Source organism: Neolamprologus brichardi, chromosome 6, assembly GCF_056152115.1.
Source record: "Neolamprologus brichardi isolate AB-2024 chromosome 6, ASM5615211v1, whole genome shotgun sequence".
NCBI lineage: Eukaryota > Metazoa > Chordata > Actinopteri > Cichliformes > Cichlidae > Neolamprologus > Neolamprologus brichardi.
Window position 1 is genome coordinate 12402586 of NC_142109.1, and position 17626 is coordinate 12420211.

The window sequence follows — 17626 nt, forward strand, 5'->3', positions numbered from 1 at the left end:
ATGACTAATATTGAAAAGTCACAAATGAGAAAGAGAGAGAGAAAATATAATGTAACAAACTTACAAGACTTCAACAGACAAAAAAAGAAGAAGAAAAAATGAAATCACGGAAGCCTTACTGTCGCCATCACACGAGAGTTTCTTTCACACAGCTCGGTGCCCTATTTCCAGACGGCTCCGTCTACCTGCGCTCCGAGCCCCTCCCTCCCCCTCTACCACTCTCTCTCTCTCGCTCTCTCCCCCCCACCTCCACCACCTCCCTCCTCCTCGGAGTTTGTGTTGCACTCGTTGCAGTAGGAGGGTCCATGTGCACAGAATGACGTCGCTCTGACTGCAAGTCCGACTCGACTCCTTCGTTTGTTTTTTAATTACTCTTCTTCTTCTTCTGTTTTTTTTCTTTTCTTTTCCAGAATCGTCAATCTTGGAAAAAAAAATTCTTACGGCCATAATGTGAGTGTGATTATCCGTCGCTGCCGTCCGACCCATCGCTGTCGTTTCGTCCTGTCAGGAGCAGCGGCTCGCTGTTGAGGATTACTAGTGATAATACGCAGTAGACTTCTCCGGTGTGTCTAGCTGTCAAACTGGCAACAATGTATTGGAAAGAGTAGAGGGGTGAGGAGGTGGGGGGCGGAGAGCACGTTGGTTGATATTTATTGACTTTGCTTCTTTTTTTTGCGTTTTTCTTTTTCTGTCCTCTGGATTATCGCTGCCCAGCAACACAGCCACCTGACAACTCTGAATGTCGTAATTAAGGTAAGGACGGACGGAGCCCTGTGTTTTGACTGTACAGTTTTAATTCGAGGTGATAATGAAAGCAAGTCCCCCTCGCAGTTGGAGTCGGGAGAACTGGATACTTACGGACACTGGCCTTGGTGCTGTGGAGGAGAAATATAATAACTTTTAACCGGGATCGTTAGCCTCTCCCCTCCGTGTCTGCTCTTTAATAAAAGTGGCCAAGAAGTTTATGCACTTTAGGAAATCGCCACCGTGATTTAGAGCAGCGTTCGTGGATTTAACGTACATGCGCTCACCTGTCTGCGGAGAGTGATCTATAGGGATGTCAAATTCTGTCTAAAAAGTGGCTTAAATAATTCATACTTTGATCGCAGTGGACGTAATCATTCAAAAGCAATACATGCGAGTTTTAAAGCAAAAAGAAAGAAAAAAGGAGTAAAAAACGGAAACAATATAGCAGACGGACGGGCTTTTGGCTTCTTTTTTCATCTACTTTTTGCATTCTGCGCACACGCAAAATGCAGACTTGTGCATGTCCTGCAAAGGCAGAGCGATCGCGGCAGGACAACAAGGAGGGGAATTATGAGTCTGACAGCTGTTCGGGTTTTTCCCCCCCTTTTTTTTTCTTGTTTTACTTTCAAATTCTCTGCACATGTGCACAGGACAGCCTGGTTTTTTTTGCAGACAGCAACACTTTAACGCCGATATCTCGGCCGCTCGCTGCGAGCCCTTCGCGGACTTGCACCGTTGCATGCAAAATAAATAGCTTGAACATTAACCCCAAACCAGCCAGAAATCAATGCAATTTGTTGTGTTTTATCGTCCGATTGTTCCCATTGATGTTGAATCGTTTTTAGCACACAGGGAAGCCGCTCCGGCCGCCTAAAACAACAGTTCAAGTTGTGTCGCAGCAATGTTGTGGCTGCATGAGCGATAACTATTGAGTGACAGCTTTCGGGCCAATCCATGAATGGGGCCTGATGAAGCTGCTGGATTTCTGGCCGAGCTGGCCAATAGAGACGCAGTAGAGGTGGGAATAAAAAGAAAAAAAGCCCAGGCGACGTCACATACTGATAAATTAACCCTTGTGGTCTGGGTTTCTTTAAGTTATCGCTGCATTCCCTGTAGTGCGCCGATAAGGGGTTTGAATCATGTGTGAGAGGGAAATACTGTACAGATTTATTTTGGACTTTATTAGATTTAACTTGTTTAAAAAAAGATGAGACACTTTAATGTTAAAAAATGTTGCCAGTGTAAATAAAACAATCAAACAGAGGCTTCACACTCAGAAATTTTTCAGTTCCTCCACATTGTTTTTTTTTTTTTGCCTTGTTAGGTTTCACTTAAGTGCAACTTTTTATAAGCTATAAACAGGAGACTGATTAGATTTTAAAGGAAAATAAAATTGCATAATCCTTTAATATGTAACGTAATCTTACATAGTCTCTTTATCAGAAAGTAATACTCTTAAAAACCTTTGCCAACTACTGTAGCTCGACTGACCCTTTTTGTGTTTGTTTTTTGTCTGTTTGCCATGTTTACTAGGTAACTCAATGAGCCAGCAATGGAGACCAAAAGATACCAAAGTTTCTTTGATGGAAAGGACACAGAGAACAAATGGCCTCAGGTCCCTGGCACTATGGAGTACTGCTGCAGTACAGAGGATTCAAGTCTGACTGGCAGTGATATCCTGATGGACATAGTTAATGTCAACTGCCCTGCTGGAAGCCCGGCCACCGACTGCAAAGACAACAATACAAAAAAGCAGGAGCAGCCAATGCTGCAGCTCAGCCAGAACCAGCCATTTGTTCTCCCACACTTCAACAACTCACTCCTTGGTCATAAGCAGGAAATGGACTCCAAAGAGCTTTCCAAGACTGTGGCTGAGTCTATGGGCCTGTATATGAATGCTGCCAGGGAGGCAGATTTTGCTTTTAACCAGCAGGGAGCCAATACCAGCCCAGGAAAGCTGTATCCAGCATGTGGACGGCCTTTAGAGGAGAACCAATGTGGTCCCACAAAGAGCCCCAAATTGAAGCCATTTGGTTTCCAGCAGCCTAGCGCGACTCCTAGAGAATGCACCGCGGGGACCCCGGTTAGCTCAGCATCTATGCTGGCCTCTTCTCTGTCCTGCAGTCCCCAAACCTCCAGTGCCATTTCCAGCCCCGGAGGCAGCAACAATATGGTGTCGTCTACCACCAGTCCTCCTACGTGCTTTGCGCCTCTGTGCTCGTCTGTCAGTAGCCCTGTCAGCCAGACTTCGTGTGCTGCAACTCTAGCCAACATCAAGCGCAGGAATTCAGTCACATGTAGCCCTGTGGAGTCCAGCACCGTGGGCTCACCGCCACTCACCAGTCCGCTCAATGTCATGAGGTCTCCCATGTCCAGTCCTCAGAGCATGAGTAGTGTGAGATCCCCTCCATCCTGCAGCACTACATGTAACATTAGGTCCTCTGTCTCAAGCCCAACAGCTGGCAGCTGCTCTAGCAAAACCACCAACAACTGCAACACAGCAATGCCCTCCATCTCCAGTCCGGCCACAGCAGGCAACATGACTGTCAGCAGCCCACAGAACCCCTCCTCTGCTGGGTTTCCTGTGTCCAGTCCTGCTGATGGACTGGGTCTGGTGCAGAATGACACGAGCAGCCCGGAAGCAGGGCTGACCAGAGAAACGGACTTCAAGAATTTCGAGTTCCCTAAAGTAGAGATGGTAGACGGGGAGGTGTTCAATGTCGGCTTAGATCAGATGGGGATGGTTAAGTACATAAAGAACGAGCCTGGGACTGACTTCAGGAGCATGTGTTTAGGCAGCTCCAAATGTAACGCGAGCAACACGCCCTTTATCACACAGATTAAGAGTGAGCCAAACAAAAGTGAGGGATGTATGAATCAACAGCCCTACGGTGAGCAGTCACCATCGATTGGCCTCTTCTCTGCGTCTGAGACCACTTATCTGTCCCTGAGGAATAACATTGATGAATACAGTCTTTCTGGTATCTTAGGACCCCCAGTCTCCTCTGTGAATGGGAACTATGAGTCTGATGTGTTCTCCAACAATGTCCTGTCTAAAGGGGTTAAGCAGGAAGCCACAGATGGCAGCTATTACCAAGAGAATAACAGCATGTCCACATCCGCCATTGTTGGAGTTAATTCCGGTGGACACTCATTCCATTACCAGATTGGAGCGCAAGGAACAATGTCTTTCACGCGGCACGATGTGAGGGACCAGACCAACCCTTTGTTGAATCTAATTTCACCCGTAACGGCGTTAATGGAGTCGTGGAAATCTCACCCGGGCATATCCCAGGGGTCTCTCGCAGCCAGAGGTGAAGGATATCCGGGTCAGAACTGCATCTCGGACGGCATGTCGAGGTAAGGAAGAAGAAGGCGTATTTAGGCAGTCTCTGTGTGTGCCTGTTTTGTGTAAATATCAAATCATGTTTGGGTTTTTTTTTTCCCCTTCAGTGTACCTGTATAATAGTATGCCTCTCCAGAGTCTCCCATAGATGGAGAGCCAGTTTTTTGTTTAGTTTTTTTGTAATGGGACTCCTGTTGCACAGGGGATTTAGGGCGTTTGCTTTGAGAAGTGCAAAATAATAACAACAACAACAGGGCTTGGGAAAGGCAGCGGAATGCTGGCTGGGGGAACAGGAATTAAAGGACAGGGTCCAGGTCATTGTTGTAGCAGCATGTGACCACAACATCATCGTCTCTCTTCTTACAGGCCTGTGTTCTACTGTAAAACAGAGGCAAAGTTTGCTTCTTATCAGAGGCCTGTGTGTACGTACAATAACAAAATTTATTGGTCTGTTATCAGAAGGTCTAGCTGAGACCTTGTGTAATGCAAATATCTGCTTTTATGGGCACTAGGCCTTTGGCAGCATTATAAATTATGAATGATTGATCACAGGCTTTGGTTGCCAAACTGATGAAATAAACAGTTGATTTTTGTGAGGGTGGTGGTGGTGGTGGAGGGGGTGGAACAAAACAAACAGGCCAAAGGGGGAAAAAAATCTATAACAGCCGCCAATCTCCGCCAATCTGACATAGTGGAACTTTGACACAGTTGTTGTGGTTCCAGTGTATTCTACTGTCCCGGCTGCATGTGAAGGAGGTGAATTATCAGCACGATTAATAATAGTGAATGTCACAACCGTAAGCCATAAAACACACGGTTGTGTTGCTGAAAATACATTGCTATATTCGCCTAACAGTGACGGATGCTGCTGTTTATTTACAGTAAATCAAAGAATGGTTTGTGGTATATGGAGAATTTGCACGTATTATAAATGTTTTTAAATAACAGCGAGTGCCTCCTAGTGCTTTATAAAATACACTTTGCTATAATCTATTTATGCTTGGGGATGTCATAAATTCACAGGTTTTATGAGCTCGAGCAAAGACGCACTAAACAAAACCATAAATGACTTCCTGCTTACTTGGATCGCTTTTGATAAAAGTCAGACGCTTGCTGTAAGATAAGTGCAGCACTGTATCCGAGCCTCCGCTGGGATTTTGATGTACATTGCTTTGCTATGTTTGACTGATCATGCCAAGTCCAAGCTGAGCTCGGGCCAAGATGCTGCACAGAACCCCGTAATGGACATGTATTAGATCATAAGTTTTCTTGATTGAATTAATTAAAAAAAACAACAACAAAAAAAACAACTCTGCAGATCTTTTTGATTTCTCGGCCGTTTTCTATCATTTTCTTCAGCTCAGTTACTATCGTTCAGATTGGAGGGAAATTATTTTAGGAAAAGCTGGCATAATAAAGTGCTTGATCACTGGATATTCAATTAGGTCATCACTAGAAGTATGATTTACTGCAGAATATAAATGTAATCTATAAAATTGCTACTGCTTCTAAGGGGTTGATTGTTCTGTTTAGAATTTACCTTAAAAAGAGAGGTGTCAAACACAAGGTGAGCGGGCCAGAACAGGCTCGTGAAAGGGTCCGCCGGAAGTGAAAATCGCGGAGAAGGAGAGCAGCACTTTTCAGTGCGCTTTGCACCAGGAAGTATTCTGTCTGCAGCTCGTTAAGATAGGCTCATGTTGTGGGAGTGATTGTCTGGACTGTTAATTTCATCGGAGACAAAGATCTGAAACATCATCGTTTTTACAGCCTGCTTACTGACAAAGACGTTACCCTTAGCCAGCCATACGCCTTCAGGGGAAGGTGGTTAAGGCAAAGAGCCGCGCCGACGCTGGTGTTTTGTTTCTAATCAATGCAAACCGACTGATGTGAAAAACAGAAAAAAAAAAACGTTGAAATTGCACTTAAATTTCTTAAGATTCCTTAAAAATCTGCTCATGTTCTGTTGTGTAAACGGAGGGTTCATTAAACATGAATAGTTAGTCAATGCACGCTGAAAGAAATATAACACTTACATCAAATTAGGCTGCATGTGGTCTGTGATCTACAATGGGTTTGACACCCCTGTATTAAACGTTTATGTACTTATAATAACCATCATTCAGTGACACAAGATAACCTGATGAATTCCTTTTAACCTTGTTCACAAAAAATGTTTTTGTCTTGGTGTAATTTTTGTCCTTTTATGTGTTAAACATAGATAGCAAGCACTCTGTGCTCTGTGCCTGCCCCTGTGTGTATCTGTGACAGTGTTTATTTCTCTTTCATCTAAAACATTTGGTCTGATTATCATATCAAAATTACACGCTTTCTCCCGTTTGACGCGCTTTTCAGCGTCATACGTACACGCTTGTCTAGAAAGCAGATACTGCGTCTGCTTGTTTGTGCATGTGCTATAACAAGGCTTGCAGCTCTGAGGAGACTGATACAGCCCCGTTACCTTGGAGGCGACCCATATGGCAGGAGCCAAAGCGATGTTGACGGGATCACTGCCACCTTGGTCCTAATGAGATCCAGCTTAGCCCTAATGTCAGACAGGATGACAGTACGAGGTGGGCCACATGGCAGGCAGTCAGGCAGACAGGGAAGCAGACAGATGCAAATATACATGTGTACATACAATACATGCACACACGCATACTGTATACATATATATATATATGCATTAGGCAGAAGGCAAGACTGCTTTTTTTCTTCAGAGGTTACTGCCTTCTTTCAGTTTCCTGTTGTACTACTGGTGCTGCATTGATTGACAGCTATACTTAGGCATAAACACAGGCTTAGTGTATCCTGCCTGAAATTTGAAAAAGCACTGCAGGAAAATCTGTGGTACCGTCCAGCTTTGGACTGACTGCACGGTACCCGGGCCCAATATTTCATAGGCAAAAAATGTTACGTAACCATTAAAAAGCACAACTAAAACTCTTTGATCCGCTGAAGCCTTGGATGACAGAGTGTTAAATCCCTTGGCTCTTTTTTTCTCACTTTGGTTTCCTCTGTAAATGGTTTTAATTAAAAATGGCTGCTCATCTGAGCAGTCTGGATTACTTTGTGCAAAATGTTTTAACTTAGATTCAGAACAGAGGAGGAAGGGGGAAAAAGGAGTCCTGGAATATTTGTATTTGCGTGATGTTTAATTTAAACCTAATGCTAGGATAAAGTAGAATGGAATATCGCATGTTATTAGAAGCTTGAATGCAGAGATGTTCATTTAATATATGTGTTATAAATGTATCATTTCTGTATTTATTCGATTTTTTTGAGGAAAAAAATAGAGTGCGCTGCAGTTTTGAAGATATATAAATATGGTAATGATCATAAAATGACCTACATTAGGGCTCTGGATTATGTTTGCTCACAGCCTAAATCTCCAAATCTCTTTTCACCCTATTTAGGGCATTTTTGTGTTGGTTTTCACAGCAATTTTTCACCACATAGAATTTCTCTAAAACTTGTCAGTGCTAACCTTATAATTTCATAATCCGACAACTCGAAGCCAACAATGCTTTTTTCAATTTAAATAAGCCCTTCCTGAAACTTGTAGCTTTTCAGCCCAGCAACAGGAAAGTTGCCCAGCGCTGACAGACACTTTCATTTGTTTTAAACTCGCAGCCGGTTTCTATAGATTAAACGAGAGCACGTCGTGAAGAGGCACCGGATTCGAGCAAGGAGAAGGCTTCACGCTGGACTCTGGCCAACTCTCAATGTTCTGCAGAGGGATGAAAAGGCATACTCCTGAGAGCGCACTAATAAGGCTTTAATTGTATGTTCCTCCACTAAATTAATGGATGGAAATGATTTGATTAATTCAGACACTGCTGGATACTAATATCCAATTAAACCCCAACACCAGGCATGCACAGGGGCTCCCGGTGCATTATGGGTTCCTGACTATGAAGCGGACAGCTGTTTCTTTGGGTTGTGAAAAAGGACGTTACAGGTGAAGGTGCTGGGGAATGGCTTCGGCTCTCACGTGTCTGCCCAGCAGACATAACAGTGTGGCAGAGATATTGTCTTTTGTCGCGCGCAAGCGTTTTAATTATATGCACTCTCATGTGTGCCGGTGAATATTTAATTATATTGTAGTAATTAAGTGAAGACTATGATCATTTAATTGTGCTGGATATCATTTAAACCACTTATTCTGGCAAACTTCAAGGAGCAAGTTCAGATTTCTGGAGTATTAGTGTTGCTCTTCTTCTATTGTGTAATAAAATGTAATGAATGTCAGGCTGCTTTAGAAAAACTCTCTTAATCTTGAGTGTGTACGAGTTCTTGTTAACTACGTCTCAAGTGCAGCCCTGATACTCATCGAGCGTGAGTGCTGTTTTATGCGCTCGTGAGCAAGATGAGATTTATCATATTTATATATGTATATATGTGTGTAACTAGCACATAATAGCATAGTAGAACTTTTTAACTAATACACTGGGTTTAGCTTTATGAGGATTGAAGACATCATGTTGTCACGTGTAGACAAAATCTATTAATAAATAAATAAAGAATGAACTAGATCTAAAACTATAACTAATGATGTCAAAATAATAGATATGTATATTTGTAGCATGTATCTACATATGTCTGGTGCTTTAGGAAGAGACTGGTGAAATGTTTCCCCGACACTGTGTAACCAGCTGTTAACAGCCCACTATAAAGGGGCTCTCAAAGGATGTTGGGAAAATGATACGCGCTATTTATTTAGAAGAAAATGAAGCTACATTACGTAAAAACCAATTTAGTCAAAATGTGCTAGCCACAGCGCTGGCACGGCATACAGAATAATCCTTAAATAAAAAGACAGGTAGACAGCCTATCCTTCTACAATCAAGTTACACGTGTTTTAAATGAAGTTAAATGCTGCACGTAAAATAAAGTAAAGTACAGTATGCTAAAATGCACAAGCACATCCGTGTACGGGGCTTTCTGTCTTCTTGGCTTCAGTGCAGCATTTAACTAAACCAGTCCTGCCGAGCACTCGTCACACTGAGCACAGAATAAAGTAAGGACAGAGAGTAGTCTAAATAGGTTTAGATTTTCAGCCCGTGAATCGTATTAATAAAATAAAGCAGTGGGATACTGTGGCTTGTAGATGCAAAATGGATTTTCAGTGTAATAAGATTTGTTAAGTCAAATCAACTTTAAATGTAGAGCTCACAAATACAAATCAACACAGTGTCTGTCAAGCCCACAGAGTGTTACTGCCTGAAACCTTTTGTGACTTCATCATACGTATTTAAATTTTTATCCCCTTTTATTTTGAATTGATGTAAAAACAGATGCATTGAAATGCATTAAAATAAAATAACATTAATGTCTAGAAAAAATTAAAAAAAACAAAACGTGTGCAGAAACACACAAATTAATGAACACGCAGAGACCACAAGGATCCAGTTCTTTCAGTTCTTTTCTGTCTTCTGGGTAGCCCAGCGCTGGTTGGTGTGGGTGGATTGGAGGCTGTGTAAAGCTGAGTCGAGAGGCAGCATTCAAGGTATGAATAGTAAGAGCTGGTCCAAGTGGTGAATTCAGCTGTCTAGTTCTTAAAGTCTAAAAATGTATCCTTAAAAGTGACAGTAAAAGCTCTCCGTGAGGCGTTTCGGCTCAGGAAAACCTGTAAAGAGCAGTGAAAATGTATTTTATGGAACTTAGGAGTTCGTACGACTATGAATGTACATATTTTTTGTATAGTAACCTGTGTTTGTGATGTTGTTGGCCTTTTCTCTGTGTAATAGTTAACCGTTTTATGGGCTTATGCTTGGAAGCAGTTTTGTTCTTTTCAAAACAGAATTTCAGTTTTGCGGATATCCTCAGTTCAGTCAGATGTTCATGGTGTTGTTTGGCCAGTGTGTTCATTTAGGTTATAAGACAAGGAGTGTAAGTTTTGAATAATCATCACCAAGCTTTTCCTGATTGATTAGGTATCACTCAAGCAATTGGATCACAATTATTTAGGCATTTTGAGGACATTAAATTATCACCAACTTGACTTGGCAGTAGTGTTTGCAATTTTAGTCCCACCACAGCCAACTATTGCTGTGCTGCAGTTGCTCTCAGCTATTAACTGTCCCTGGTGTGGTCTTTCAGGCTGTGTGAACCATGTTTACAGCAGCAGCAGCAGCAGCAGCGGGCCACTCTTTTCCACAAAAAACTGATAGACCAACTGGTTTCTCAGGAGCAGTGAGCAGACACATAAAGTAATCCACATATCTCGTTGGGTGTGGCTGTATACCCAAACAGCTAAAAGGGCGTAAATGTTGAGATTTCTCATATCAAACAAAAGCTCATTTGTTTGATATGTCTGCATTTGCTGGATAACCTGGTAGTTTTTGCTAAGAGGTTCACCGCAACAACTTTATAAGGTGATAATATGTCAGTGTTATGTTTATGGCTTGTCGTGCTGCCCAAACTGTATTTATGGTGCTATAAGGGGGAAGTAATGGTCACCATTAAAATGTAAAGAGGCATATTCTCACCTCTGTCAGCTCTACTTTCACTTCTACGAGATTTGGTGTTGCAAGCAGCTCTGTCCAATGCTCTGTTTCCATTACTTCCTTTACTGTTACTGCTCCAACACAGTAACGCTGAATTCATTTGTCGGCTCCTGCCGGAAGAGCAAAATTACATTAGCTAAGAGTTTAGCTATTTTTCCTTGGCTATAAAATAATCTGGGTACGGATGTGATCAGAATATCGTCCCTTATTTTAACAAGCATAGCCATGAGGATAACGTGAAAGACAGTTTTCTTTCCCAGCTTTTATGAATGGATATGTTTTTTACCTTGTGCTACCAGAGTGTAGGAGTAGATGCCTACAGTGGATGTAATCTTTTTAAAAGAACCCAGATGATACTGTGTAGCACAATGGTCGGATGCTTTTGTTGCACAGCAAAGAAATCATGTTAAAAGTTCCCACTCAGCCTCTCCCACACACAGCCATGAAGGCGCGCACACACACATACAAGCACACAACGCTGCCGCCATGGTCGCCAACAGCAAGAACAACAGCACACATTCTAGGCCGGACTTGACACTCCAATAAAAGTGTGGTTACTGCTGGCCAAGGCTCCTGGGATTTCAATGCTTGTCTTGTCCTCACTTGAACTTCTTCCTGAAACACAGTCTGGTGACAGAGGGCCAGATTTCCACTAGGCCGGTCCTGTAGTTGGAGATCTACCCTCTATTACCTACCGCTGACATTCCCTTCTTTTGTTGAGGTTATTAACAAACTGCATAAAGGAGGTGGAAACTAAATACCGGAGCTGCAACAAAGCATAGTGCATGCTTCTGTGTGTTGCCCTGATTTCTGTGGCGTGCTGCTGTGTGAGATGCTGTGGCCGTCTTTTGTGCACCAAGTACTTTGTTTACCTAGCATGCAAGAAGTCTCAATGATTTCTCACAAGTGCTCTTGAACATCTCCTGAGTCATGAGCCTTGTGGGTCAGTTTGGCGATTTAGTCATACACCGCAGCTAGAGGAAAATATGTGCATATTAAATCACAAATTATAGAGATTAACTGCTCATAAGAGCCTATTGCTATTGTCATAAATAAAGAAAGTACCGCTTGTTGATCTAAATGCAAGGTGATGTCTCTTTCACTGGCTGGATATTATTCATTCAGCGCTATAAAAACCAATTAGATCTATATTTCATTTTTGGTGGAGAGGATGCAGAGAGAATCCATTTCGATTCACTCTCTCAGCATATAATTGTGTTCCTCTTGTATCCTGATATATTTGACTAAGCAAACAAGGCATGCCTTTATCATTCATGTTTAATTAGAGCTTGCCCAAGTATTCGTGCCAGAGTGCTTACGTTTAAGCCTGGTGTTTGTCTTGTCACTTTCTCCATGGAAGGGATGCCATGAAGGAAGACACTTCCAAAAAATGTTAATTGTTCAGCTTGAAAGGTTCCCAAAGTAGGTCATGCATAGTTGGCTCAAATAAACCAAAGGAACTGCGTTTGTGTGTTGCGGAGATGTTGTTGTTGGTGGGGGGGGGGGGGGGGGGGGGGGGGGGGTAAAGTGTTTTACATAACACTTTCATTCTTCCCTGAATAAAACACACACACACAAACATAGACACTCATACGAGGTGCATCCACTTTTACATCAGCAGAACCCGTGATTCAGAAAAGTGTGACTGTGACTTAAAACCATAACTTTGTCGATTTTACATTCACAAATACAAATGCGAAAAATCTGAGTAAGCAGCGACCACTGATCGGTTTTCTGAATCGAAAATTGTAACAACTTGAACTTGAGCCTCTTCAGTGAGATATTAGCTTAGTCTTGTTTTCACTCTAGATTTATTTATATTTTACTGCTAAGGAGATGTTCTTGTAATTTTTTAGAAGTGGTCTTGAGCAGTTCTCCAGGCTTTCTCAAGCCCTTTCAAAGTTTTCTGTGGATCCTTGTCCACTTTCTAATTCACTTTCAGTCCAATTCTTGTACCTGGACATTTTCAGAGGAATCATTTCAGCATCTACTGTACCTCAAGGGATGAACAGATCTTGTGTCTATACATAACAAGCAACTTAAAAAAAGAAACAATTTTTACATTTATTTTAGGCGCCTTGTTCCAGATTTTGTTGAATCTATGAAAAACACAGTTTGACGGGCATAAAATTGTATTTGTGCACAAACAAGTTGATTTCCAAGACCCATTGGCTTAAAATTTGATGTATCTTGGCTGGGCATGCCTTGTGTCCTTAAAAATCTTGAGGAAACTGAACAAGTGGAAGACAAAAGGAATGTTGGCAGGCCTAGAAAACTATCTACAGCAAGGGTGAGGAACTTCAGGTCTCGAGGGCTGGTGTCCTGCAGGTTTTAGATCTCACCCTGGGCAAACATACCTGAATTAAATGAGTAGTTCATTACCAGGCCTCTGGAGAACTTCGGGGCATGTTTAGGAGGTAATTTAGCCATTTAAATCGGCTGTGTTGGATCAAGGACACATCTAAAACCTGCAGGACACCGGCCCTCAAGTTGCCCACCCCTGATCTACAGCATATAAACAGCATATGTAATTCCTGTCCTTAACAATAAAAAGTTCATCAAAAACCTGATACATGACCCAAGAGATGAATATGCCCTTTCAGTTAATCCATATATCTTTCACTGAAGCATCATCAGAAATGGTCTCAGTGGAAGGACGCCTGTAAAGAAGCCATTCTTAAGTAAGGGAAACGGGGATAAAAGACTGACGTGTGCCACGTACCCAAGAAATGGATCAGTGGCAACAGGTCTTATGGACTCCAATTTGGAAATTTTTGGATTAATTTTCATCAATATACATGGAGAAGGTCAGGAGAGGTACAACAGTGAGTCTCTACATTCATCTGTAAATGACAGTAGAGGCTCTGTAATGGTTTGGAGCTGCATTTCAGCCAGTGTTTTGGGGGATTTCGTCAAATTTTATGGAATGATTATTCCCAAAAAGTGCCATCAAATTTTGATCCACCATGCAAAGCCAACTGTAAAGTATTTTAATTGGCAACAACTTCATTATTCAGCATGACAATGATCCCAAACACACTGCCAGTTCAGTAAAAGCATACCTGGATATAAAAACACACAGTCATGGACTGGCCTCCCCAGAACCTGGACAATAACATGATCTAATCAATGTGGGATCATCTTGACGGAAAACAGAACAAAAGGCAGCCAAAATCCAAAGAATAACTTTGAATCTCCTTCAAGAAGCCTGGAAACTAGTCCTGAAGACTACTTAAAGAAGTTAGAAGACAGCTTTCCTGAGAGAGTTCAGCCTGTACCGAATAAAGGTGGTGATACCAAATATTACATTACAAGGTTGTTAGAATTGTACAAACTCTGTTTTTGCCTTCGATACTGTTACTTCCTAAGTTTTCATACGTTTCAATAAATCACTGCACCTATTTCTCATTTCCTAGAAAAACATTTAAAAAATGAGAACTGGCTCAAGAGTTTATCAAAGTAACTTTAATAGCAAATAATATTAAATCACGTGAAGCACTAAACTTTTTAACAAACTACATATACTACCTATCTAGCAGTGTAGCTACTAGTAACTAGTCATGTTCACACTTGTGAAGCTTTAAAATGGCTGCCATCATGACCTAGAAAAACATGTTTAGTGGGTACCCCGGGCTTCCTGCTTTGCTGTGGGATAAAAAACATTAAATGATTTGTGCGTGTCCTCTGTCAAGCATTTAGAAGAATCCATATGAGACGGTTCCACAAAACCCCTGTGATTGAGGATGGGGCAGCTTCCTGTGATACACTGACCCAGAAAGTAAAAGGAAGCTTCCGAGGATCAAGTGGCAGCTCAGAGAAAAGATACTATATTATAACTGAACCTGTTGCTAAAGAGAGAATTCACTAGTCTGGTGCTGCAAAGGGGTAAACATGTTTGTCAGGAAGTGTAATATGAGCCTGGTTTTCTGTAGAGGAGAGAAGAAAAGCCATAATTGAAGGGATATTAAAGGGTCAGCGTTCAAATTACAGACACACGAAAACAAAACAAAAACTTTTCTTTCTCTTTTTTTTTTCATGACCTTGGGTTGTGTCTAGTCATGCAGAAAGTATTAGTTTCATTTGTCTAGGTATTGAATTAGTTTTCATTGTCATACCTGTCGACCTTCTTTGTTTTGTCACCTGTATTTTTTTAAATTCTCCTCCAGCATCCTCCCATATTTTCCCATATTTGTTTAAAAAACAGAAGAAAAATTTAAAAAGCCCAGCCCGTTTGATGTGTTTGTTACGACACATTTCGCTGTGGTGTAACAAGAAGAAAAAGCAGGGCGGCCCTGCAAACTTTCAGGCCTTTGTTTTCTGGCAGTATGGGTGTGAAGGCGGGTGTGGGAGAAAAAATGGTTATTATCTCTTCTAACTCACAATTTAGTAACAATTCTTGACTCAAGTCATAAAATGTATCCATTTAAATATATATATTTTTGTACTTCTGGTGTTATTTCTGCCATTAAAAAATGTCATTATATTAGCATGAATACGTCTGAATGTTATAGTGAATCTCAAAGCATATTTACTTACCTCCAGCAGTACTGAAATCTTACTAGATAAAGCTGGTTGTTTATCTATCTTTTATTTTATTTTAATGAATAGTGGATGTTATAGTCACTAGAATGTGTTTGAGTTTGGTTGAGTGTTTAGGAAAAACAATTAAGACACTGTTGATTTAGCATAAACACTGCAGCTCTGGAAAATCCTCTGATCTTACTGTTCTCCTGGTAGATTTTACTGCACTGTACCTGGCATAGACAAACGTGCCACTGTTCTGTGTCTGCATTTTGTTCTGCTTGCCTCCCTCTGACTTGGCTAGGACCGCCTGTTTCACTGTAACAAAGTCAGTCTAGGGTTGTTTTGGGTTTCGACTGTTAAGCAGTAGCTTTCTTTTTTATTCACATTCTTGCTCAGCTGCTGGACCTTGGATAAAATAAAAGAAGCTGACTCACCACCATACCGTAATGTCGGACTTTTAAGAGACGCAAAAGGGTGGAATGTCACATTCATAACTTAATTTTTTTAGCTTGGCTGACCACATGCATACTTTCCAAAAGACTGATATCTACCTTAGTGTGGTTAAAATGTGAGATTGGCATTAAGATAATAAAAGAGACACAGTGTAAGATGTGATGTAAAGCACGAGTCAGGTTATCGAGTTTATTCATTCCGACTAGTTGCCAACACTTCAGTGATCTCTCATGTAATATGTACATTGAAGTTGATCGTACAGCCTGAGACTGTCAAATCCTTTGTGGCAATGATTTCAGCCTTTTAGGTGTGTTGTTGTTTTCCGAGCAACAGCCCTGCATTCAGCTACAAGGATGTACTGTATCCCTGGATTGCAGAAAGTAAGCATCGTCCGTGAGAGTAGGCACATTTTATAATTAGAAATGAAGACTGATTAAATTAAGGCTTTGCTAACTCAGACTGGTAAAGCCTCACATTAGTTTTTACTAAAATTTGAACTGGATTTTTTTTTTCTTTTACCCCAATCTACAATCTAAGATGGTTCACTACCAGCATGCATAGAGGGAATTTTGATGAATCACACTGTCAATATGGGCATCACCATAAAATATTGTTTCTCTCATTATGGATTTGTAATCCTAATGTTGCAAGCTGTTGCAGAATAAATGGCTGTGCAAATGAGCTTTTGAGCTACACTTATGGCACTTGGAGTGCATACAGTGTCTCGGTGTGCATTCACTATTGTATAATTTAATACCTTATGTGTTGGATGGTCAGAAATCATTGTTGCATTCAGCTGGCAAGTTTACATTTTAAACCTCCTATCATTGTGCCGGTGCATTGTCCTCTCACACAACGCTAAGCTAATGTTGAAAGGTGACAGTGAATTGCCATTTCAGCACAATTTGTATATGGAAGAGGGAACGAAAGACCAGTTGTTATTGAATGCATCTAGTTTCTTCTGGGTTGTCTGCGATGGGGGATCTTATCCTGTGATTGTTGCTTACATGCCTGAAGTTCTTTCTTCATTCCAGTATTATTACTCACACTTGTTTCACTGCCTCGATGCTGGTGCGATGCTGTGTTGTTTTAACTACCTTTGCAGTGGTATGTTTGATGAGTTGATAAGATGACTGTCTACCTGATCATGTCTAATATAGAAACACAACTGCAGAAAAAGGAAGATGAGGAAATTATGAAAAGTGATGACTTACTTTTTCATATGACCTGCTGCATACAGGTTAACCTTGGTCAATAGTGAGGCGGGAAATTACATTGAGTTTATAATAGCACGAGGCAAATGACTACACTTCAAAGTATGTGTGTCAGTGTTTGCACAAAGAATTAAAATTGCTCTCAGAAAAGGTCAGATTTTTATGCCGTGAATTTACTTTTATGGAGAGCCATTGAAAAAAGCCTAAGAAATGTTTCTTCCCTTTAGGTTGAATAACAAACCATGGACACATTTGTCTGCTGAAGCTTCCATTAAACTTTGTTCAAATAAGGCTACTGTGTTCTCATTGACAACATACAGAGAAAGCATAAGCACTACTTTGTGCATGTTTTAAAATTGAAACTGGAATTGCTGGCTTTTAATGTAGAATGAATGTGTTTCACTGATCTTAATGGATTTTTTTTTTACTTGATTTTATTACATAAAAATCCTATCTCATTGGCAGTATGCAGTGGCCAAATTTTAGCACTCTACCGTTTTTTTGTTTTTGTTTTGATAACATGTCGAAAATTCAATTCCAAAACTGAGGTGAGTACTGAAATGTGAATTTTCTGCACCAGTGTGATTTTTAAGAATGATACCATCACCGATATTTGGTGATTTAAAAACCTAATTTATTGGTCAATATGTTTTTTTGTATGTTTTATTACTTATGATTAGGGCTATTCGATATAACTATATATATATGTATGTATATATATGTATGTGTATATATATATATATATATATATATATATATATGTATATATATATATATATATATATATATATATATACATATATATATATACATATCAGATGACGATATAAAAACAT

General features: G+C 40.8%; 1 protein-coding gene across 3 annotated transcripts in view; it reads left to right on the plus strand.

Moving 5' to 3' along the window:
- Positions 1-305: 305 nt before the first annotated feature.
- Positions 306-17626, plus strand: part of nr3c2 (nuclear receptor subfamily 3, group C, member 2) — a 91767-nt gene continuing 74446 nt past the window's right edge. For 2 of the 3 annotated variants that reach the window (XM_087841701.1, XM_087841703.1), the window contains exons 1-2: positions 306-753; positions 2281-4107. In XM_087841701.1, the coding sequence (XP_087697827.1) occupies positions 2300-4107 (1808 nt within the window). In that variant the 5' untranslated portion in view covers positions 306-753; positions 2281-2299. The remainder of the gene's footprint in view (positions 754-2280; positions 4108-17626) is intronic. The other variant, XM_087841702.1, reaches the window with a different exon arrangement.